The sequence below is a fragment of the Entelurus aequoreus genome, linkage group LG24 (assembly GCF_033978785.1).
Source record: "Entelurus aequoreus isolate RoL-2023_Sb linkage group LG24, RoL_Eaeq_v1.1, whole genome shotgun sequence".
Lineage (NCBI taxonomy): Eukaryota > Metazoa > Chordata > Actinopteri > Syngnathiformes > Syngnathidae > Entelurus > Entelurus aequoreus.
This window is the reverse complement of record NC_084754.1, coordinates 20653867-20674410: the sequence shown is the minus strand read 5'-3', so window position 1 is coordinate 20674410 and position 20544 is coordinate 20653867. Positions and strand designations below refer to the sequence as shown.

Here is a 20544-nt window from a genome sequence, read left to right as displayed (position 1 = left end):
TTTTTCCCCTCGGCCATCAGGCACATGAACAATAACTCCTAACAGTAGCTCCTTTGAATTCCTTCTACGTCTATAACAAGATCTGATAGCTCAGTTACAGCTCTTGTTATTACCAAATCGGTGTTATATGTTTTTGATTGAGACTTTTATTAGTAGGTTGCACAGTGAAGTACATATTCCGTACAATTGACCACTAAATGGTAACACCAGAATAAGTTTTTCAACTTGTTTAAGTCGGGGTCCACTTAAATTGATTCATGATACAGATATATACTATCATATATACTATCATCATAATACAGTCATCACACAAGATAATCACATTGAATTATTTACATTATTTACAATCAGGGGTGTGGAGGGGGGGGGGGTATGGACATCAAGTAGTGGACATAGAGAGAGAGAGAGAGAGAGAGAGAGAGAGAGAGAGAGAGAGATCAGAAGGCATAAGAAAAAGAAAAAGTATCTGCATTTGATTGTTTACATTTGATTATTAGCAATCCGGGGAGGGTGTTAGTTTAGGGTTGTAGCTGCCTGGAGGTGAACTTTTATAGCGGTTTTGAAGGAGGATAGAGATGCCCTTTCTTTTATACCTGTTGGGAGCGCATTCCACATTGATGTGGCATAGAAAGAGAATGAGTTAAGACCTTTGTTAGTTCGGAATCTGGGTTTAACGTGGTTAGTGGAGCACCCCCTGGTGTTGTGGTTATGGCGGTCATTTACGTTAAGGAAGTAGTTTGACATGTACTTCGGTATCAGGGAGGTGTAGCGGATTTTATAGACTAGGCTCAGTGCAAGTTGTTTAACTCTGTCCTCCACCTTGAGCCAGCCCACTTTAGAGAAGTGGGTAGGAGTGAGGTGGGATCTGGGGTGGAGGTCTAGAAGTAACCTGACTAGCTTGTTCTGAGATGTTTGGAGTTTAGATTTGAGGGTTTTGGAGGTGCTAGGGTACCAGGAGGTGCATGCATAATCGAAAAAGGGTTGAACGAGAGTTCCCGCCAGAATCCTCAAGGTGCTTTTGTTGACCGGAGAGGAAATTCTGTAGAGAAATCTCGTTCGTTGGTTAACCTTTTTGATTACCTTGGTTGCCATTTTGTCACAGGAAAGGTTAGCCTCTAGAATGGAACCTAGGTAGGTGACCTCATCTTTCCTGGTGATGACACTGTCACCTACTTTTATGTTGAAGTCATTTACTCTCTTAAGTTTGATGTGGGACCCAAACAGGATGGATTCTGTTTTACCCATGTGTTTTATGTTGCACGATTGCACCAAGAAAAATTCCTAGTTTGTGAACCCGTTCTCAAACAATGGCAATAAAACTATTCTGATTCTGATAAATAAAGTGGATTGGATTGGATTATTTCTACTGCAGTGGGAGAGTGCCATCCTCTGGATTTATGATGTAATTACATATGACTTTAATCACTCGCTGCGCTAGAGGGCGCTGTAACGCAGCTCAGGGCTCTGGCTTTACTTTGACTCGCATGCGTGCGCCTCTACCCTGTTCTCAGTTAACACGGGCCAAAGTTATCCCGGAATAAGACAAGCACGCATGTGCAGCCAACCCGGATGTGGATCCCCCTCAGATAGTAAACATCGAACGCAGGGTTAAAAACGCCCCAAAGCCCATTTTACATGTTATGTTGGCGAAGAGGAAGTACTTGTACATCTATGCGTAGTCACGGTGAGAAGAAGCACAGAACATTGTTTTTTGTTTTTTCACCCCCCTTTCAGGACCGCCGAGTGAGCAAGTCTAAGTAGCGGACTATGGACCCTCGAGGCCGGAGACACGAGCGAGGCAGCAACTGGACCGACCCGGAGATCGTGGAGCTCCTCCAGCTGTGGTCCGACGAGTCCGTCCAGATAGAACTGGAGAGCTCGCTGCGCAACCAGCGTGTGTTTGACCGCATCGCGCTGGTCCTGCGCGAAAAGGGCATCTACCGCTCAGGCGACCAGTGCCGGGAGAAGATCAAGAAGATGAAGCTGGAGTACCGGCGCATCAAAGACAACCACAAGTTGAGATCGTGGAAATTCTACGACGTCATGGACTGGGTGTTGGCTAATCGGCCGGCGGTCACGTACTCGACTTTAGGTGGAAGCGTGGTGGCTCAGCAGGTGTTTCAGAGCCCGTGTGGGAGTGACTCGTACGTGCAAGGGAGCTCCTCCGCAGGCGCCTTCGGCCCGACTACTTCCGGGGGGTTTCTGTTCGGCCAGCCGCCCAAAATAGGAGATCCACTGGACGTGAAGTGTGAGGATGCTGAGGAAAGTCTGCTGAACACTGATGTTCCACCCCCGGAAATGTACTACAGATCAGGAGATGAGCAAGAAACTGATGGTCAATCCTTACCAGGGACAGAAGACACGTCGGGTCAAGGAGAACATTCTCATGGTCATGCAAGGATGTCACCTTCAGGTTGTTTCTTTTGCATGAAACACACCGATGACTATACAGTCGCACTTGAAATAATATTTGACTTGGCAATAGAACATGAAGAAGAAGAAAATAAATAGCCCAATAGATATTGTGACAGATGTTAATATTAGGATAACATCTGAGTTATAATGGATTAGATTTATATAGCGTTAGTGCATGTGCCTCACAATACAAAGGTCCCGAGTAGTCCTGAGTTCAACTCGGGATCTTTCTGTGTGGGGTTTGCATGTTCTCCTTGTGACTGCGTGGGTTCCCTCCGGGTACTCCGGCTTCCTCCCACCGCCAAAAACATGCACCTGGGGATAGGTTGATTGGCAACACTAAATTGACCCTAGTGTGTGAATGTGAGTGTGAATGTTGTCTGTCTATCTGTGTTGGCCCTGTGATGAGGTGGCGACTTGTCCAGGGTGTACCCCGCCTTCTGCCCGAATGCAGCTGAGATAGGCTCCAGCACCCCCCGCGACCCCAAAAGGGACAAGCGGTAGAAAATGGTAAATGGGTTGTACTTTTATAGCGCTTTTCTACCTTTTTTTTAAGGAACTCAAAGCGCTTTGAAACTATTTCCACATTCACCCATTCACACACTGATGGCGGGAGCTGCCATGCAAGGCGCTAAACAGCACCCATCAGGAGCAAGGGTGAAGTGTCTTGCTCAAGGACACAACGGACGTGATGGTAGAAGGTGGGGATTGAACCAGTAACCCTCAGATTGCTGGCACAGCCATTCTCCCAACTTCGCCACGCTTCACTCACATTCACACCTGGTGGTGGTAAGCTACATTACAAGCTGCCTTGGGGTAGACTGACGGAAGCGTGGCTGACAGTTTGCGCCTACGGCCCCTTCAACCACCACCCATCATTCATTCACCAGTGTGAGCGGCACTGGGGGCAAGGGTGAAGTGTCCTGCCCAAGGACACAACGGCATTTGGATGGCAAGAGGCGGGGAGCGAACCTGCAACCTTCGAGTTTCTGGCACTTGCCGCTCTACCCACTACGCCATGCCGCCCCAAAGAGAGTAGTGATTAGATTGTGATTTAGAGCAGTGGTGCCCAACCATCTGTCCGGGGACCGGTACCGGTCCGTGAAGCATTTGCTACCGGGCCGCAGAGGAACATCCATTCATCCATTTTCTACCGCTTGTCTCTTTCGGGGTCGCGGAGGGTGCTGGAGCCTATCTCAGCTGCATTCGGGCGGAAGGCGTGGTACACCCCGGACAAGTCACCATCTCACAGATACACAGACAACATTCACACTCACATTCACACACCAGGGCCAATTTTTAGTGTTGCCAATCAACCTATCCCCGTTAAATAATTAATAAACAACTGCATTTAGTTCGACATAATTTTCGCCTGTCCCACTACACACACACCAATAAACTTGTTTATAGATCCATCCATCCATTTTCTACCGCTTGTCCCTTTAGCGGTCGCGGGGGGTGCTGGAGCCTATCTCAGCTGCATTCGGGCGGAAGGCGGGGTACACCCTGGACAAGTCGCCACCTCATCGCAGGGCCAACACAGATAGACAGACAACATTCACACTCAAATTCACACACCAGGGCCAATTTTTAGTGTTGCCAATCAACCTATCCCCGTTAAATAATTAATAAAAAACTGCATTTAGTCTGACTTAACTTTCGCCTGTCCCACTAGACACACCAATAAGCTTATTTATAGATGTAAAATAAAAAAAATGCCATTTCTTATAACTTTGTGACATGATACAATGCACATTAATGAACATATCAAATATAAATGTGACAGATTATAGCCAAAGGCTGATTTACATCTGCATCTCATTGCAAAGGAACACAGGGCTCCCACTAATTCAGCGTTATAGTGAGTCGTATTTTTCATGCCCTTATTTTTGCTGTATTTATCTGGCACAAGTGGAAAGCTGGTCCCTGAAAATAATGCCTACATTAAACCCGTCCGTGGTGCAAAATAGGTTGGGGACCCCTGATTTAGAGTGTCCAAACTTTTTCCACTGAGGGGACGCACATGGAAAAATCAAAGGGTACAGGTACAGCGTAGCTCGGTTGGTAGAGGGGCCGTGCCAGCAACCTGAGGGTTCTAGGTTCGATCCCCACTTCTGCCATCCTAGTCACAGCTGTTGTGTACTTGTGCGTGACACTTCACCCAATTGCTCCCAGTGCCACCCACACTGGTTTAAAAATGTTACTTAGATAATGGTTTTTCACTATGTAAAGCGCTTTGAGTCACTAGAGAAAAGCGCTATATAAATACACTTTACTATTATTTTTTATAGTTTTCATTTTCAAATATATAATCAAATATAAATATATACTTTAATAGAAAATGGATTGATGGATACATGGATTTTTTAACACTAAAAACCGCCTGTATGTCAGCTTTGTGTTATTTTCAACATTTCAACTATTTTCATTACAGTAATCCACTTTTTATGTTGTTTTTTTTGTAACATCCATCAATCCATTTTCTACCGCTTGTCCCTTACGGGGTCGCTGGAGCCTATCTCAGTTGCACACAGGCGGAAGGCGGGGTACACCCTGGACAAGTCGCCTTCTCATCGCATGGCCAACACAGATAGACAGACAACATTCACACTCACATTCACACACGAGGGCCAATCGATGGTTGCCATCCAACCTATCCCCAGGTGCATGTCTTTGGAGGTGGGAGGAAGTAGGAGCACCCGGAGGGAACCCACGCAGTCACGGGGAGAACATGCAAACTGTGCCCCGGGCACTTTGGACATCCCTTGATTAGATGCGTATTAAGTGTTATGATGATTACAGGGATTCTGTGATATCATGGCTGTAAAACAGGGCGTTTTAACTAAATTGTTCAAGGGGCCCCTATTCCAGAAAACTAAGGACCAGGCGCTGGACTTCTCCCTTCACTATTGTTCTTGCTTTGAGAACCAGCATCATATGTAGCTGACATTTGTTTTTTCTGTATTTCTTTTGTCAGTTACACATTTCAGAAAAAATATCCAGTTTATGGAAAACACACTGGTTTTTAGGAGGTTAAAATGCCATCGCGAGGATGCCAATGTGTTTACACTGGTACACGTTCAGGAGCTCTGTAGTGCTTTTAGCCCTGCCATCAAATGAATAATCTGATGTAAAAGATTAATCGCACTTTTAATTTTGGATTATTCATGATTAATCACAAGTTTTTACTGACTGTATTTGCATGACTTACATTTATTTAAAGAAAAAAACCAATATTTTGACACAAATGCAATTGTATTGTCAGGATGTCATACAGGGCCTTTTTAAAATATTTTACTTGAATGCATGCCATTTTTTGTTTAAAATTTTGTAACATTTTTAGCTAAAATCAAGTTAAGTATATTTTGAGGGGAAATCACCAGCCAGCACACCAGTAACAGTGTCCTTACTCATCTTTGCACTGACGTATGCATTGACCGGATCACTGACTGTAAAGCAACCTTCTCCGCCTTTCAGATAACCATCCACAGTTAAGACAAAGGAGCATGTAGCGTAAAACATATTGTGTGATTAATCTGCATATATATATGATTAATGCGATATTTTGTGATTAATCACATAAGAGAAGTCGTTTCTTTGATAGCCTTAGTTGTTTTTATGGTAGTAGTGTTTCTGGAATACATAAAACAATTAGCTGTGGGCCCCTTGATAAAATGCTTATTATGAGTTATGATGACTACAGTAATTCTGTGGTATCATTACTGTAAAACAAGTCCAACAATCAATACATTATACAATGAACTGAGTTCTTGGTTTTAGTCTGTTAGGAAATACCTGTGCAATCGTCCCCCCATTTAAAAGATTAATCATTTTTGAAAATGATTGTGATGATGAAAGGACTACATAATAGTTTGACCATGCAGTGGGAAAATGCTTGGGATTTTTTTTGTGCTGTTAATTGATAATTTTTTTTAAATCATATCACATTTGTTGCTAGCATAATTAAAATTAACCTTTAAAAAATACCCCAATATTTGACACAAATTACATTTTATTGTCCGAATGTCATACACATTTTTTTTGTTTTACTAAATATACGTAATTTATTTTCTCAAAACATGGTAACAGTATTATCCAAAGTACCAACGGGGTGCATTTTGAAGTGAAATTTGTCACAGAATTCTCCTTACTCATCTTTGCACTGACGTATGCATTGAACTGATCACTGACCGTAAGGAAGTACAGAAGCATGTACGGTCAAAATAAAGTCAAAATAAATGGGGTAATTAATCTGCATATTACGTGATGTATGCAATATTTTGCATACATTTTTCATAACTTGATGTACAGTAAATAGTGTGCATAATGTAATGTCATATTCTTTCTCATCTCCACCACAGGTTTGACTGACCTGAACCTTGCTGGGTCTGCCTCCCAATCTGGCAGTGCACCTGCGCCACATGAAACATTTAAGGAAGCGGCCCCTCCCTTGGCTTCCGTAAGACAGAGAAGGCGCCGACGTGCGGGCAAGACCACATGCGGCCACGTTAGCGGTAAATGTGGCAGCAATGGGCCTCTGGACAAAGCTCTGGCCAGTTTCCTTATCTGGCAAAGGTGCGCTGAAGATCGCCTCCTCTCCTTGGAGGAGGCGCGGCTGGAGAAGGAGTTGCAGGCTGATGAGCGAAGACAACAGCAAGAAGAGAAGAGAGCGGAGCAAGAGCGCCAGCATGAGCTGCGCCTGTTCAGCATGCTTACTGGGGCTTTGGTTGCGGTCAGACAGGGTGATGCGACGACAGCAAACGCATCCATGAACATTTCCGTCTCTCCTCTAGATCATCAGTCAGCTTCAGTGGTGACACCAACGGCCTCCACTGCGCCGTCCTCGTCTCAGACACATTCTCCAGCTCCCACTGCACACACTGTTTGCACTAAGGGGACAATAAAGTCAGGTCAGTCCACCTCTGTCAAGTTCTGCACAATACCCGTGGGTGGATTGGCAACCGAGAGAGGTGTGAAGTCTACTAAAGTCAGCGTGTACCTGTCCAATCGTGGTAACAGTATCCGACAGCACCAGGCCGTTCTCCAGGAGGGCTTTGCTCAGTACGAAGCAAACAGATATGACACGGACAACCCTAATGTGAGAATTACATTTCTCTTTGTAGAAAGATGTAATCCCAAACTTTTTTTAATTAAGATACAACTTTTCTGTGATCCCAGGGTTTCATTAACATGGGTACAAGTGAGAATAAGCTCTGCTATGATCTTCTGCATAAAAGGGTGAGATGCGTTGCAGCCAAAGAACCATGAATACTGGTGGATATTTGAATAACAATATTGTCAAACTACTTACACTACAGTTGACCCAACCTGATATGCTGTATGTTGACCCAGTGCTGTTGCAGTATGGTGACTGGAGGGGACATGCATTGTAAGATATACATGCTTCATTTCATATGTTCACATGACTTTTGTCATGTTTAATACCACCTATTTCCCTCTTGTTCTTTCAGCTTGAGAGAAGAGGTTGCCAAGTTCCTGACTTACTTTTGCCATTCTCCAAAGCGACTGAAAGCTGACGATGTGAGTAAAGAGTAATGTCAGAGTCTAGTAGAAGCTCTCTAGTGTCTGTGGGTGGATTGGCAACTATGTACTGTTGTGTAATCAATAGGGATGGGTACCAAATTCGGTAATTTTATTATCGCTAACCAAATTCAGTCGGTACTGCCGGGTATCGATTCACGTAAAATCAAACCGTGCCACATTTCGATACTTTTGTTGTATGTGACATCACTTCCGGTTGCAGACTCGGCCAGCTCTAAGACTTGACGTGGAAACAATCACTGAAGCAGGTCCCAGAGCAGACTCAGTTGGACTGCCTTCATGCCAACTAAGAAATTACAGTATGACTGATGGAAAACATTAAACTTAAAGTAAGGCTTCACTTTTCCAAAATGTGCTAACTTGATGCTAATTCACATTAGCTTTGCCATATACATGCAACTGATTAGCATTAGCCATTTTACATGGCGATTTCAACAACTCCAAATTTGGTAATGAGAACTACAACTAAGATTCATGTTACAATCAAACAGCAAGTGTGTAATGAATACAATACTTTCAGTATAAACACTTTGTAGGACACATCTTAAGACAAAACTGGCACATCATTCAGCTAAATAAAGACTACCTCCAAGCTAGACAACACACCGTCGCCTATACCCTACTGCCATCTAACATCTTGGAATTGCAACTGTATGCAAAGTGTGCTATATAATACTTGCAATTAAGACTCAAGACGGATTTTGGTCCACACCTCTTTGGTCCACATCTCTCTTCAGATACCAAATATTGGTTTTGTGGCTGTTGCTTTGCAACTCAAACTTTCTCTCTCTCCGCAGATTTAAAGGTGATTAAGAGCAAGCACTCTAGGATCTTTATGTGCTTTTTTTTGGCACACTATGTAATCGCACATATTGTGCTTTTTCAGACATGTTTCTTTCATGCTTTATCAGTAAATTGTTTAAACGTTTACTCAATATGGTTGGATATGCACCTCCTCTGGGGCTAGTCTCAATTTAATGTACAATATTTTTGAGCAACTAATTTAATTTTAGTAACTTGTTCATCATCAGGCCTGGTCTCTTTATTACCTCCACCAATGAGACTCTTTCAGGCTCTAAAATATCTATGTGTGTATTTATTCAGGTTGTGGTGATGAATGGTTGCAGTTCCATCTTCTCCTGCATTGCAGCAGTAATTTGTGACCCAAAAGGTGAGTAGACAAATAAACATTGCTTGCTTTTTTTATTAAGGTAAATGTTCTATAGGGAGAGTGGGGAAAAAGGGTGAGGTAGAAGAAGTTAATTTGGGTAATCTTATGTAACTTGTCATACTGTATGGGTTTTGAATTCAACGGTCCTCCCTTTTAAAACAATACTGTAATCATTTTGGGATACAAATAAGACTGGTATTTGGTTGATCAACCTGGCATGTAATAAAAAAACATGATTTCTGTCATTGCTAGAACTAGTGTTTGTTTCCCCTTAACACATTCATGTGCATACTAGTATACAACAGTGGCTTATACTTAAAAGTAGAAAAATAAAGAAAAACATCCCTTTTACAAAATTAAATGATGGTTACATTATCTAGCCAATCATGGTGTGTTTTTTCATTTTTGTAGAGGCCATTCTCATTCCCAGTCCATTCTATGGCGTTATTACAGAGGACCTGCAGCTGTATAGTGATGTCCAGTTGTTTCATGTTCCTCTGGACTGTGAGGTACAGTAGGAACAGATATCTTGTATGCATTATAGATCATATTTGCTTCAAGTAATAATAATTTATAGTGCCTTTTTAATTAAAGTTGCAGTTAGATGTTTATATGCAATAGGCATCAATGTCATATTAATTTTGGACTTGTAATGATTAATATGAACAACTATTGTCCAGGGTGGAATGATAGTAAAACTTCTACAATGTATTTGATCATTTTTAATAATGCAATAATGGCAGTTTGTGGCACTTAAGCTTAGGCTGTTACCCTGTAGGCGTTCTGTATTTGGAGTTGATGTCTGCTTTATTTTCTTCTATAAATATTGATAGGACAAAGAAGGTCGAATTTTCCACCTCACAGTAAGAAAACTGGAAGAAGGTCTACAGAGGGCTAAGCAAGAGGTAATACATTCATGCGTTTGTTCTGAGTCAGTATTTGAATGCAACCCCATCGTTTCCCAGATTTATAGGTGTGCTATGTTCCAAAGCTGTTACTAAAAAACAACTGTTGCTGTCCTTATAGGGGGTAAATATCCGGGGTATTATACTGATGAACCCACACAACCCTCTTGCTGAGATCTACACCCCAAAGGAAATGCTGGCCTTCTTAGAGTTTGCCAAAAGGTGTGTTCTGCACGTCTGCTAACGCACATCGTGGTCTACTATAGCATGTAATCCTCCTGGCCTGCAATCCTGCAGCTCACATCTTGCTGAGACACCGTGTACAGCTTTGTCAATTTACAAGACAGATTCAGTCTCACGTGGGGAATCAAGTGTACTTGGATGGAGTTTTAGCACCCTCCTTAAGTATTAACATAGTGCTTCATGCAGCAGTTTATTCTGGAGTCTCCTGCATTTCACTTGTTTTCTAAATGGCCATGTCATCTTTATAGCCATTGTTGACCTTCACAGGCACTGAGCTCTCATAAACCTAAACCAGTACTTCACTGAAGTAGCTATTATTTATATACTTTATTTGAATTTTATCAGACATAATTTACTTTATTGTGTACATTGAAATAAATACACTTGTCTCCTGCTTTAGAAATAAGCTCCACGCCATCATAGATGAGGTGTACATGCTGACGGTGTTTGATGAATCAGTAACATTTCACAGTGTCCTCAGTCTGGAAAGGTACGGTGTTAACCTATCCTCTGCATGATTACTCTTGTAGGCCCTTCATCATGACAATTACGGCTGAAGATCGCCTCTTTACTGCTAATGATGTGCCCTTATTTCAGTTTGCCCGACCCACAGAGGACACATATAATGTGGGGGCTGAGCAAGGTACGTGTCGTGCTGCACTGCATTATGTGGAGGACTTTTTTTTTTTATCACTGCTGACAGTACTGTTAATTCTCTGGGTTTGCTGTCACTGCTCTTTTACTTGTTGACTTCACCTTGTCCTTTTCAGGACTTCGCAATGGCTGGAAACAGAGTAGGCACACTGTATACTGAGAACCAAGACCTTGTTGATGCTTTGGCCAAGCTGGGCTCATTCCATGGCATCTCTGGGACCACGCAGCACCAGGTCACGCAACTTCTTCAAGATAGAGGTGGGGATCCATGAGCTTTGTGTATTTTAGACTATCATGCTTCTTGCAATGTACAAAACAATCCTTTATTGCAGGGGTGTCAGACTATTTTTATTGAGGGGCCATGTTACAATTATGGCTGCTCCCAGAAGACCGCATGTAACAGTAAATATATATAAATGCAAACTATAGTTTTGTTACAAAATTGGCATAGGCAACTGTTTTTTATCATAATATTTATTTTACTAACAGATTGACTGGTGAAAAAGGTGAAAAAACTTTTATGTAAAACAATGCTTTGAACATCATGTTATGATAATTAATTAATTTATTAACATTAAAGTGTATAACATATGAAATTGCATTCAATATATTTTTCTCTCAGAATTTGAAAAAATAACACATCTAGCCAGAAAGTACTTTATTATTTCCAGCCTTTAGCAGGCCACATTAAATGACATGGAGGTCCACTTAAATGATGTGGCAAGCCACATAAAGTAATGTAATAAAATGGCGGGGTGGGCCGTTTAAATTATGTGGCAGGCCACATAAAATGGACGGTCGGGCCACATTAAGTGATGTGAAGGACCATATAAATGACGTGGCGGTCCACTTGAAATTATGTGGCCGACCGCATAAAATGACTTAGTGGGCCACTTAAATGATATGGCGGATCACAAAGAGGACGTGGCGGGCAACTTGAAATAATGTAGCGGACCACCTAAAGTGACGTAGCGGGCCACATAAATGATGTGGAGGACCACATAAAATTATGTCACAGGCCCCTAGGCCAAATGAGTTTTAGACTGGTGCTTTATTGTTTGGAACACATGACAGTTTTTTCGGACTTGGCAATTTAGATTTGTGTCTTGTTTACCTAAACAAACATAGTGCACTAATAATACCTGGGATTTATATAGCGCTTTTCTAAGTACTCAAAGTCGCTTTACATGTTAAAAACCCATCATTCATTCACACCTGGTGGTGGTAAGCTACTTTCGTAGCCACAGCTGCCCTGGGGAAGACTGACAGAAGCGTGGCTGCCAATTTGCGCCTACGGCCCCTCCGACCACCACCTATCATTCATTCAACACTAGATGCCAAAGCCTGTTTTACAAGCACCAATTACATAGGGAAATGTGTATTTGAAAAAAAGCAGGTTGGATTGGCAATCGTGCCTTGAAAAACAGAATCGGCCTGTAATTAGAAAATAAAGTATGTGTACCATATTAAGCCTAAAAAACACTTTGTCACTTTTGTACTGAAAAACTAAACTAACTCAAAAATGGTTACTAAAAGGTCAATGGAATTAATACAGTTTTACGGCAAACTTATTTCCTGTTTTGTGGAATTCACTAACTCTTCTTAAAATTCCTGGTGGTGTAACTATTTTGCAAAATGGTTCTGCCTTTTGTGGCCGATTGTGCAGCTTAGGTCCCTGGCCAGCGTGGCATAAGAAAGGTGTAAACATTAAGCCAAATAATCATCAACTTGAATAATGTTTATTATATTCTGTCAATTTTCTTATTTTCCACAAAAAAAAAAAAAATTGAACAATGTGTTTCCATTGTGGTCATGTTACTCTAAAACATGTATCTAATTAAATTCAGGTTTGAGACAAATGGTGAACAAATATTTTTACTCAGATTAAAAAAATAAAATAGAATCATCTCTTTGCCTGTGCAGCATGTGAGTGTTAGCTTGATCAATAATAAAGGGACTGATCACTATTCAAGTTTAAATTGTTTGTCAAAGTCATTCATATCATGTGGATGACACCAAAAGGTACAGTTTACCTAAGCTGAGTCTTCTCTTGCATCTGAGTGACATTTTTACTGCATTTCCGTTTCTGATGCGCAAAGCTTTTTGACATTGAATGTACTCTATTGCTGTGAAGCTATTGACACTTGACACTGTCATGCTGCAGAATGGATCAGCAAGGAGTTTTTGCCCGAGAACAGATGTCGATTGAAAGGTGCTCACCGCTACGTGACAGATGAGTTGCAGACAATGGACATCCACTACCTGGACAGGCCTGCTGCTTTGTATGTCTGGGCTGACTTCAGAAAGGTAACGTGACCAAGGTCACATTGCAATGTTAGATGCTGGGGTTGATAATCTAATGCTAATTTGTGCAGAGGTAATTGAATTGCAGGGGTAAAGTCATTGTCATTAAAGTCCTTTTATTCTGGAACCTTGATGTTGCTTCCTTGTGTGTCTTGTCAGTTCCTCAGAGCCCCATCATTTGAGGAAGAGTTGTTGATGTGGCGCTGCTTCCTCAAACACAAAGTGGTATTGAGCTGTGGCCAGGCCTTCTGCTGCTCTACACCGGGCTGGTTCCGAATAGTCTTTGCTGACAAGCATCACCACCTTCAACTTGGTCAGTCATTTCTTATACAGTAATACAAACCCTGTTTCCATATGAGTTGGGAAATTGTGTTATATGTAAATATAAACGGAATACAAAGATTTGCAAATAATTTTCAACCCATGTTCAGTTGAATATGCTACATAAACAACATATTTGATGTTCAAACTGATAAAAAAAATTTTTTTGCAAATAATCATTAACTTTAGAATTTGATGCCAGCAACACATGACAAAGAAGTTGGGAAAGGTGGCTATAAATAAAGTTGAGGAATGCTCATCAAACACTTATTTGGAACATCCCACAGGTGAACAGGCAAATTGGGAACAGGTGGGTGCCATGATTGGGTATAAAAGTAGATTCCATGAAATGCTCAGTCATTCACAATAAAGGATGGGACGAGGGTCACCACTTTGTCAACAAATGCGTGAGCAAATTGTTGAACAGTTTAAGAAAAACCTTACTCAACCAGCTATTGCAAGGAATTTAGGGATTTCACCATCTACGGTCCGTAATATCAAAGTGTTCAGAGAATCTGGAGAAATCACTGCACGTAAGCAGCTAAACCCGTGACCTTCGATCCCTCAGGCTGTACTGCATCAACAAGCGACATCAGTGTGTAAAGGATATCACCACGTGGGCTCAGGATCACTTCATAAACCCACTGTCAGTAACTACAGTTGGTCGCTACATCTGTAAGTGCAAGTTAAAACTCTCCTATGCAAGGCGAAAACCGTTTATCAACAACACCCAGAAATGCCGTCGGCTTCGCTGGGCCTGAGCTCATCTAAGATGGACTGATACAAATTGGAAAAGTGTTCTGTGGTCTGACGAGTCCACATTTGAAATAGTTTTTGGAAACTGTGGACATTGTGTCCTCCGGACCAAAGAGGAAAAGAACCGTCCGGATTGTTATAGGCGCAAAGTTGAAAAGCCAGCATCTGTGATGGTATGGGGGTGTATTAGTGCCCAAGAGATGGGTAACTTACACATCTGTGAAGGCGCCATTAATGCTGAAAGGTACATACAGGTTTTGGAGCAACATATGTTGCCATCCAAGCAACGTTACCATGGACGCCCCTGCTTATTTCAGCAAGACAATGCCAAGCCACGTGTTACATCAACGTGGCTTCATAGTAAAAGAGTGCAGGTACTAGACTGGCCTGCCTGTAGTCCAGACCTGTCTCCCATTGAAAATGTGTGGCGCATTATGAAGCCTAGAATACCACAACGGAGCCCCCCGGACTGTTAAACAATTTAAACTGTACATCAAGTAAGAATGGGAAATAATTCCACCTGAGAAGCTTAAAAAATGTGTCTCCTCAGTTCCCAAGCGTTTACTGAGTGTTGTTAAAAGGAAAGGCCATGTAACACAGTGGTGAACATGCCCTTTCCCAACTACTTTGGCACGTGTTGCAGCCATGAAATTCTAAGTTAATTATTATTTGCAAAAAAAAAAATAAAGTTTATGAGTTTGAACATCAAATATCTTGTCTTTATAGTGCAATCAATTGAATATGGGTTGAAAAGGATTTGCAAATCATTGTATTCCGTTTATATTTACATCTAACACAATTTCCCAACTCATATGGAAACGGGGTTTGTATATAGTGCAGTCTATAAGCAGGGGTCTCCAACATTCTTCACTATGAGAGCTACTTTCACCAAAAGAAGGGAGAAGGGACATTTATGTTTTATTTATATGACTGGCAACGTTTATTCTATACTTTATTTCTGAAGCAGATCTCTACTCAAACACTGGTCTTTTTTATGCTATGTGGTAATTTGTCATTATATAGAGTTATGAAAATACTAAGAGTTCAAGCAAATATTATTTAAACTTTTGGTGTGGTACTTAAAATCAGGTGGCAAGCTACTTGGAAGCTCATTAACTACCTGTGGGAGACCCATGGTCCATACCTGTCAACATTTGCAATTGAAAGATCATGGGATCGGGTGCTATTGTTGGTCTTTGTCTTACTGATGGGTGATTGGCTGAACCGTGTCAATCTTTACCACATCTGTGCTCCAATATTTACATGGCTAAAGGTTGTACTTACACACTTAAACACAATTACATTTATGGATTCCTTGTTACAACATGCAAGAGTTAAATGTTTAGCCAGAACACCGCCTGAAATTGGAGCGCAAGTGTGAAGCCACTTATAAGAAATTAATCTTCACCACCATGACACAAAAAACAATTGGTTTAGAGGAATAGAGGAAAAAGGAATGGCTAAGCATGCTACACACACACTGAGCAGGACAACACAAGAAGTTGCTAAAGCTTCAAAAGTAATGCTGATTGTTCCAGCTGTCGGGACTATCGATACCTACTTTATGATCAGCATATAAACGATACTAAAGTGATTAGATTGCGATTTTCGTTTTTCTTCTTTTAATCATTACAAAATATATTTTTTGTGTCATTTTTGTTATTGTCTACACAGTCAGGGAGTACTTTAAGTCTCTGGATACAGGAAGAATTTGAGGGGATAATCCAAATGATTTAAGAGGGAACCAATAGTAGTTTTTGCTTTTGTTTAGTTATTGTGCCACAAGCCACTTGATTTTGTTAAAAAAAATAAATGCAGCATTCAAAACCACAAATGTAATACATATGATTTACAACAATATTAGCAAAGTGTACATTTAATAAAATAAGCTTCATAAAATCAATTGTCAAAAATCAGGTTGGGACTCAAAATCGGATTGGATCCAAGACCAAAAAATCGTATCCGGATTGAAGGCCAAAAATGTTGATCAGGAAATTCCCATATGAAAGTAAGGGAAATTTCCCAGTTAATCTGTGAAAATATGAGATAGATAATAAATAATGTATTTATTATTATAATACGGTAAACATATGGAAACAAGAAGGCGTTGAGAAATAAGTGCAAAATACGGACATTTCCTGGGAAAAGTGGGTGGGTTGACAGGTATGCTCTGGCCTATAAGTGTGTCTGCCAGGGTTTTCTGTGCACACACTTAACTAGTACTAGTAACTAAGAGTGTCCCAACCAATATCTGATATCAGAAAAAAACAACAACAAACAATCGGATTATATCAACCTGCATCTAAAACCTCCGATATAAGCATTCCGATACATGCAGTCCTGCAAAGCGTTTACTTGTGAAAAGTTGGACAGCCAGTTAACATCTAAATGTCCTACAATAAACAAAGAAGGTGGTATTTTCTTCTGTTTTAGTGAAGCTGTTTACAAAAGGTAAACATGGTAGGCTACAGGCTACCAGGAGCAACAACAAAGCACACAAAAATGGAACAATATTGCAGTCTAAAGCATGACATTTGTCGTTATAAACAAGTATCAAATTGTTATAGTTGCATATTACTTACAAATACAAAGTTCTCCTCGGCATAGGAGTATTTAAAACGTATTCACTTAACAAATGTATCTGGATCATTCAACTTACTGCATCATGAGCTTTACTTAATGAATTAAAGTGGCCCCAAGATTTTGCCAATTAAACATTTCAACTTAAAGACAACATAAGTCTATGTCAGATGGTTAAAAATAAATAGTTCACTGTTTTTCATTCCTATCATTATTTTCCATTTGAGTCATTTCACTTGATTAAACATTTTCTAACATTCCACACTACAAAATAACAAAAGTATGCAAGAGTCATTCTGATATCGTATCATATCAATAGAGGTATTGGGCAATAACCAAGGCTCCAATACCTGTATTGTATCGGAAGTGAAAAAGTTATATTGGGACACCTATTAGTAACAATTTAACCTTATTGTATATTAATACCAATGTATCAGTTTCATTGTAAATGCATGGACAAAGTGCAAAAGGGTTATCGCTCTGTCTCTAAGCTACAGTACTTTTTGGACAATCCAAATACTTTTATTAAATTGTGTCATCTTGCAGTGTGTATGGTTCTATATACTATATTCTATATGAAGATGTAACACTTTTTGCCGAAGATTTATCTGTCTGTTTTATTTGCCTGTTAAAGGGAGCTAAATGTTTCTGTTTTCTTCTGGAGAGTCTAGTTTAAAGCATCATGTTTACAGCTTCAGTTTGGCACAGTATTTTCTGTGGAGACATTGCTGCAAAACATGTACCTGTATAAAAAGTCACCTGGGGGAATAATTATAATCTTAACGGGTGAATAACATTTACTGACTTGTTTTGTGTTTATTTTGTGTTAGGCCTAAAGAGAATTCGAGAAGCTTTAAAAGAAATAGAAGAAAGAAGTGCCAACACGGAGTCATTCGTGACCAAAGAAGCCGGAGAGGAGAGCAAGAGATCCGTGAAAGAGGACAGTGCACAGTCAAACAATGCTGCGATTGAAAATTCTACATCATCCCCCCAGAGCAAGTCATCAGGACAGCTGAAGAAGAATGCGAGCCCTGTTCCTGTCACAGGCTTCCTGGGCCCTGAAGAGTTTGTGCTGCAGGACTACCAAGCTTATAAGCCTGCAGAGAGCTTGGACTCTCTGATTGGTACTCTCAAGCATCAAATACGCTCCTCTGATTGGCTGGAAAAAAACACTCCAGAGCAGTCTGCAGGAGAGGACCCAGAGAGTTTTGATGTGTTTAAGGCTCTGCTGGAGCGTGTTCGGAAATAAGCTTAGGATAGTGGAGTTGCAGTATGTTCACTGCCAAAAGTTTGACATGAACACCCGGCAGGAGGATGGTTTTTTATGTTTTTTTTGCAAATCCCAGAGAAGGACAGAAGAAAAACACGGCAACTTTGAGATAACTTTCTCTGCTTTAAAGTTTAGTGTTGAAGGGAGATAATTAAATGATCCTAAAATGCATAATTAATTGCTAAATATACTTAAACCAAAATCACTGTCTGCTCTCCAAATTCTCATCATGATCTGCATGTACAGTACATATTTTTTATTTTAATCTTTACTATAATGAGTCCTTGTGGTATAATGTTACAAGCTGCTGCATTTCGTGCAGACAGTTTGATTACCGGCCAAGCCCCTAACACCCAGCCTTTGGAGATGTCCGTTGCCAGGAACTTGCCACAGGAAGTGAATCTGGGGTTAAAAACAAAGACAAATTAAATCACTTACTGTGGTGACCCCTAACTGGAAATGCTGAAAGACAAAAAAAAAAAAACTTTTTTACGGGCCCTATTTTCCCTGTTGCATTTGTGTTTTAGTTTCTTCCTCTTATTCGTATTCTCCCATACAGTCTGCGGACACGCCCGCACAAGTAAGGCAGAAGTGCTTAGGTCTGGAATGAAGGTGGGCTCATTATTAATGTGGCAACCTGTCTTTTTTTCTTGGTTGTGTAAAATCATGGAAGATGGAGTTTCACCTACACTTGTCATTGGAATCAATGAAAAAGTTAACGCTTTCAATTTGAAAAGGCTGTATCATTCCAGGTAGTTGTAACCATGTGTAGATCTGTCGCCATGGTGATGTGTGTATGCACGCTACGACAGCTTCTTTAGCTTCCCTAATGGTATATGTGATGCTAAGAGTTCTGTTTAGTACACACGTTTGTGAAGCCGTGACGCGCCAGAGGGGCTTAGTAGACAACGGTTTGTGTGTTTGTATGTGCACAGCGCAGAGGAGCATGACAGTTTCATATTATCTTTGAAAATATATCTCAAATCAATTGATAGACGCTACATTATAAATGTATTTTCTATTAAATAATAACCGTTCAATTAAAGTGTTCCATGCATTGAAAGTCTGTTAGTCCGAGCAGGATGTCTAAACTCAGCTGATATACACTATATTGCCAAAAGTATTTGTCCACCTGCCTTGACTCGCATATGAACTTGAAGTGCCATCCCATTCCTAACCCATAGGGTTCAATATGATGTCAGTCCACCTTTTGCAGCTATTACAGCTTCAACTCTTCTGGGAAGGCTGTCCACAAGATGGCGGAGTGTGTTTATGGGAATTTCCAACCATTCTTGCAAAAGCGCATTGGTGAGGTCACACACTGATGTTGGCACAGTCAGAATCTGCACCATGATGCAGCTTTTTTCACTTAAGCACATAGGAGTATATGTCCCTTTATGCACTTTATTACATTTGAAAGTGGGGACCATGGACAAAAATAGAGTTGTTCCCAAGATGTTTAAGAGTGTTGTAGATTTTTTTGTCCATTTGGGAGAGGTCACTCCTGTTGGAAGGGCCTCCAAATGTCATCCATCCATTCCTTTATGAACATTGCTTTGTGCACTGGGGCAGAGGTTTTGATCAAATTAATATTTGCTCTTGAGAGCTCTAATCCATGCCCAGATCTATTAATTAAGAGATTAAGCAAGGGGTGTGTCTCAATAATGTTGTCCATGCTTTTGTTTAATTTCAAAATTCAGTTCACGAAAACGGCTTATTTTCTAAGTAACTAATAGGCATCTCAATAAACTTACTGTATGTTTTCTTTCTTTATCTTTCAAACTTTGCGTGGGCTGTAACTGGAGTTCCAGTGCAGAAAGGGAAAGCAGTTACAGTAGTTGCACAACATAGTGATGTTCAAGGAAATGTCTTTGTTAATAGTCGAGAGTGGGCTTTCCTTATTGTTCTACCACACGTAATGGTCCATTCGTACCACCCGACACCTACTCAGTTACTTTATCTCCCACAAATATGTGCACAGCTGCCTTCTTCAAAGTCAAAGTATTATTTCTCTTTACTTACTCTGTACAGTCGCGATCAAAAGTTTACATACACTTATATTCCAATAAATTCTACAACTCTTTTATTTTTTTGTGATCGAGTGATTGGAGCACAGACTTGTTGGTCACAAAAAACATTCATGAAGTTTGGTTCTTTTATGAATTTATTATGGGTCTACTAAAAATGTGACCAAATCTGATGGGTCAAAAGTATACATACAGCAATGTTAATATTTGGTTACATGTCCCTTTGCAAGTTTCACTGCAATAAGGCGCTTTTGGTAGCCATCCACAAGCTTCTGGTTTAATTTTTGACCACTCTTGACATACTTGCCAACCTTGAGACCTCCAAATTCGGGAGAT

At 40.7% G+C, this 20544-nt stretch overlaps 1 protein-coding gene across 1 annotated transcript; it reads left to right on the top strand.

Moving 5' to 3' along the window:
- Positions 1-1509: 1509 nt before the first annotated feature.
- Positions 1510-20241, top strand: accs (1-aminocyclopropane-1-carboxylate synthase homolog (Arabidopsis)(non-functional)). Its single transcript, XM_062035331.1, has 15 exons — positions 1510-2413; positions 6777-7513; positions 7594-7653; positions 7734-7804; positions 7887-7956; positions 9082-9148; positions 9560-9657; positions 9982-10053; positions 10175-10275; positions 10697-10786; positions 10894-10939; positions 11067-11208; positions 13115-13257; positions 13414-13567; positions 17742-20241. Exons 1-15 carry the CDS (start codon positions 1768-1770, stop codon positions 18158-18160), a joined length of 2916 nt encoding a protein of 971 aa, XP_061891315.1. The 5' UTR covers positions 1510-1767; the 3' UTR covers positions 18161-20241.
- Positions 20242-20544: the final 303 nt, after the last annotated feature.

Excerpts from the sequence above, each read along its gene's own strand:
- accs (XM_062035331.1), top strand. The coding sequence starts at position 1,768 with ATGGACCCTCGAGGCCGGAGACACGAGCGAGGCAGCAACTGGACCGAC. Across the intron at positions 7,654-7,733 it reads ATGATCTTCTGCATAAAAGG|TTGACCCAACCTGATATGCT; the intron begins GTGAGATGCGTT and ends CTTACACTACAG. Across the intron at positions 11,209-13,114 it reads GCAACTTCTTCAAGATAGAG|AATGGATCAGCAAGGAGTTT; the intron begins GTGGGGATCCAT and ends GTCATGCTGCAG.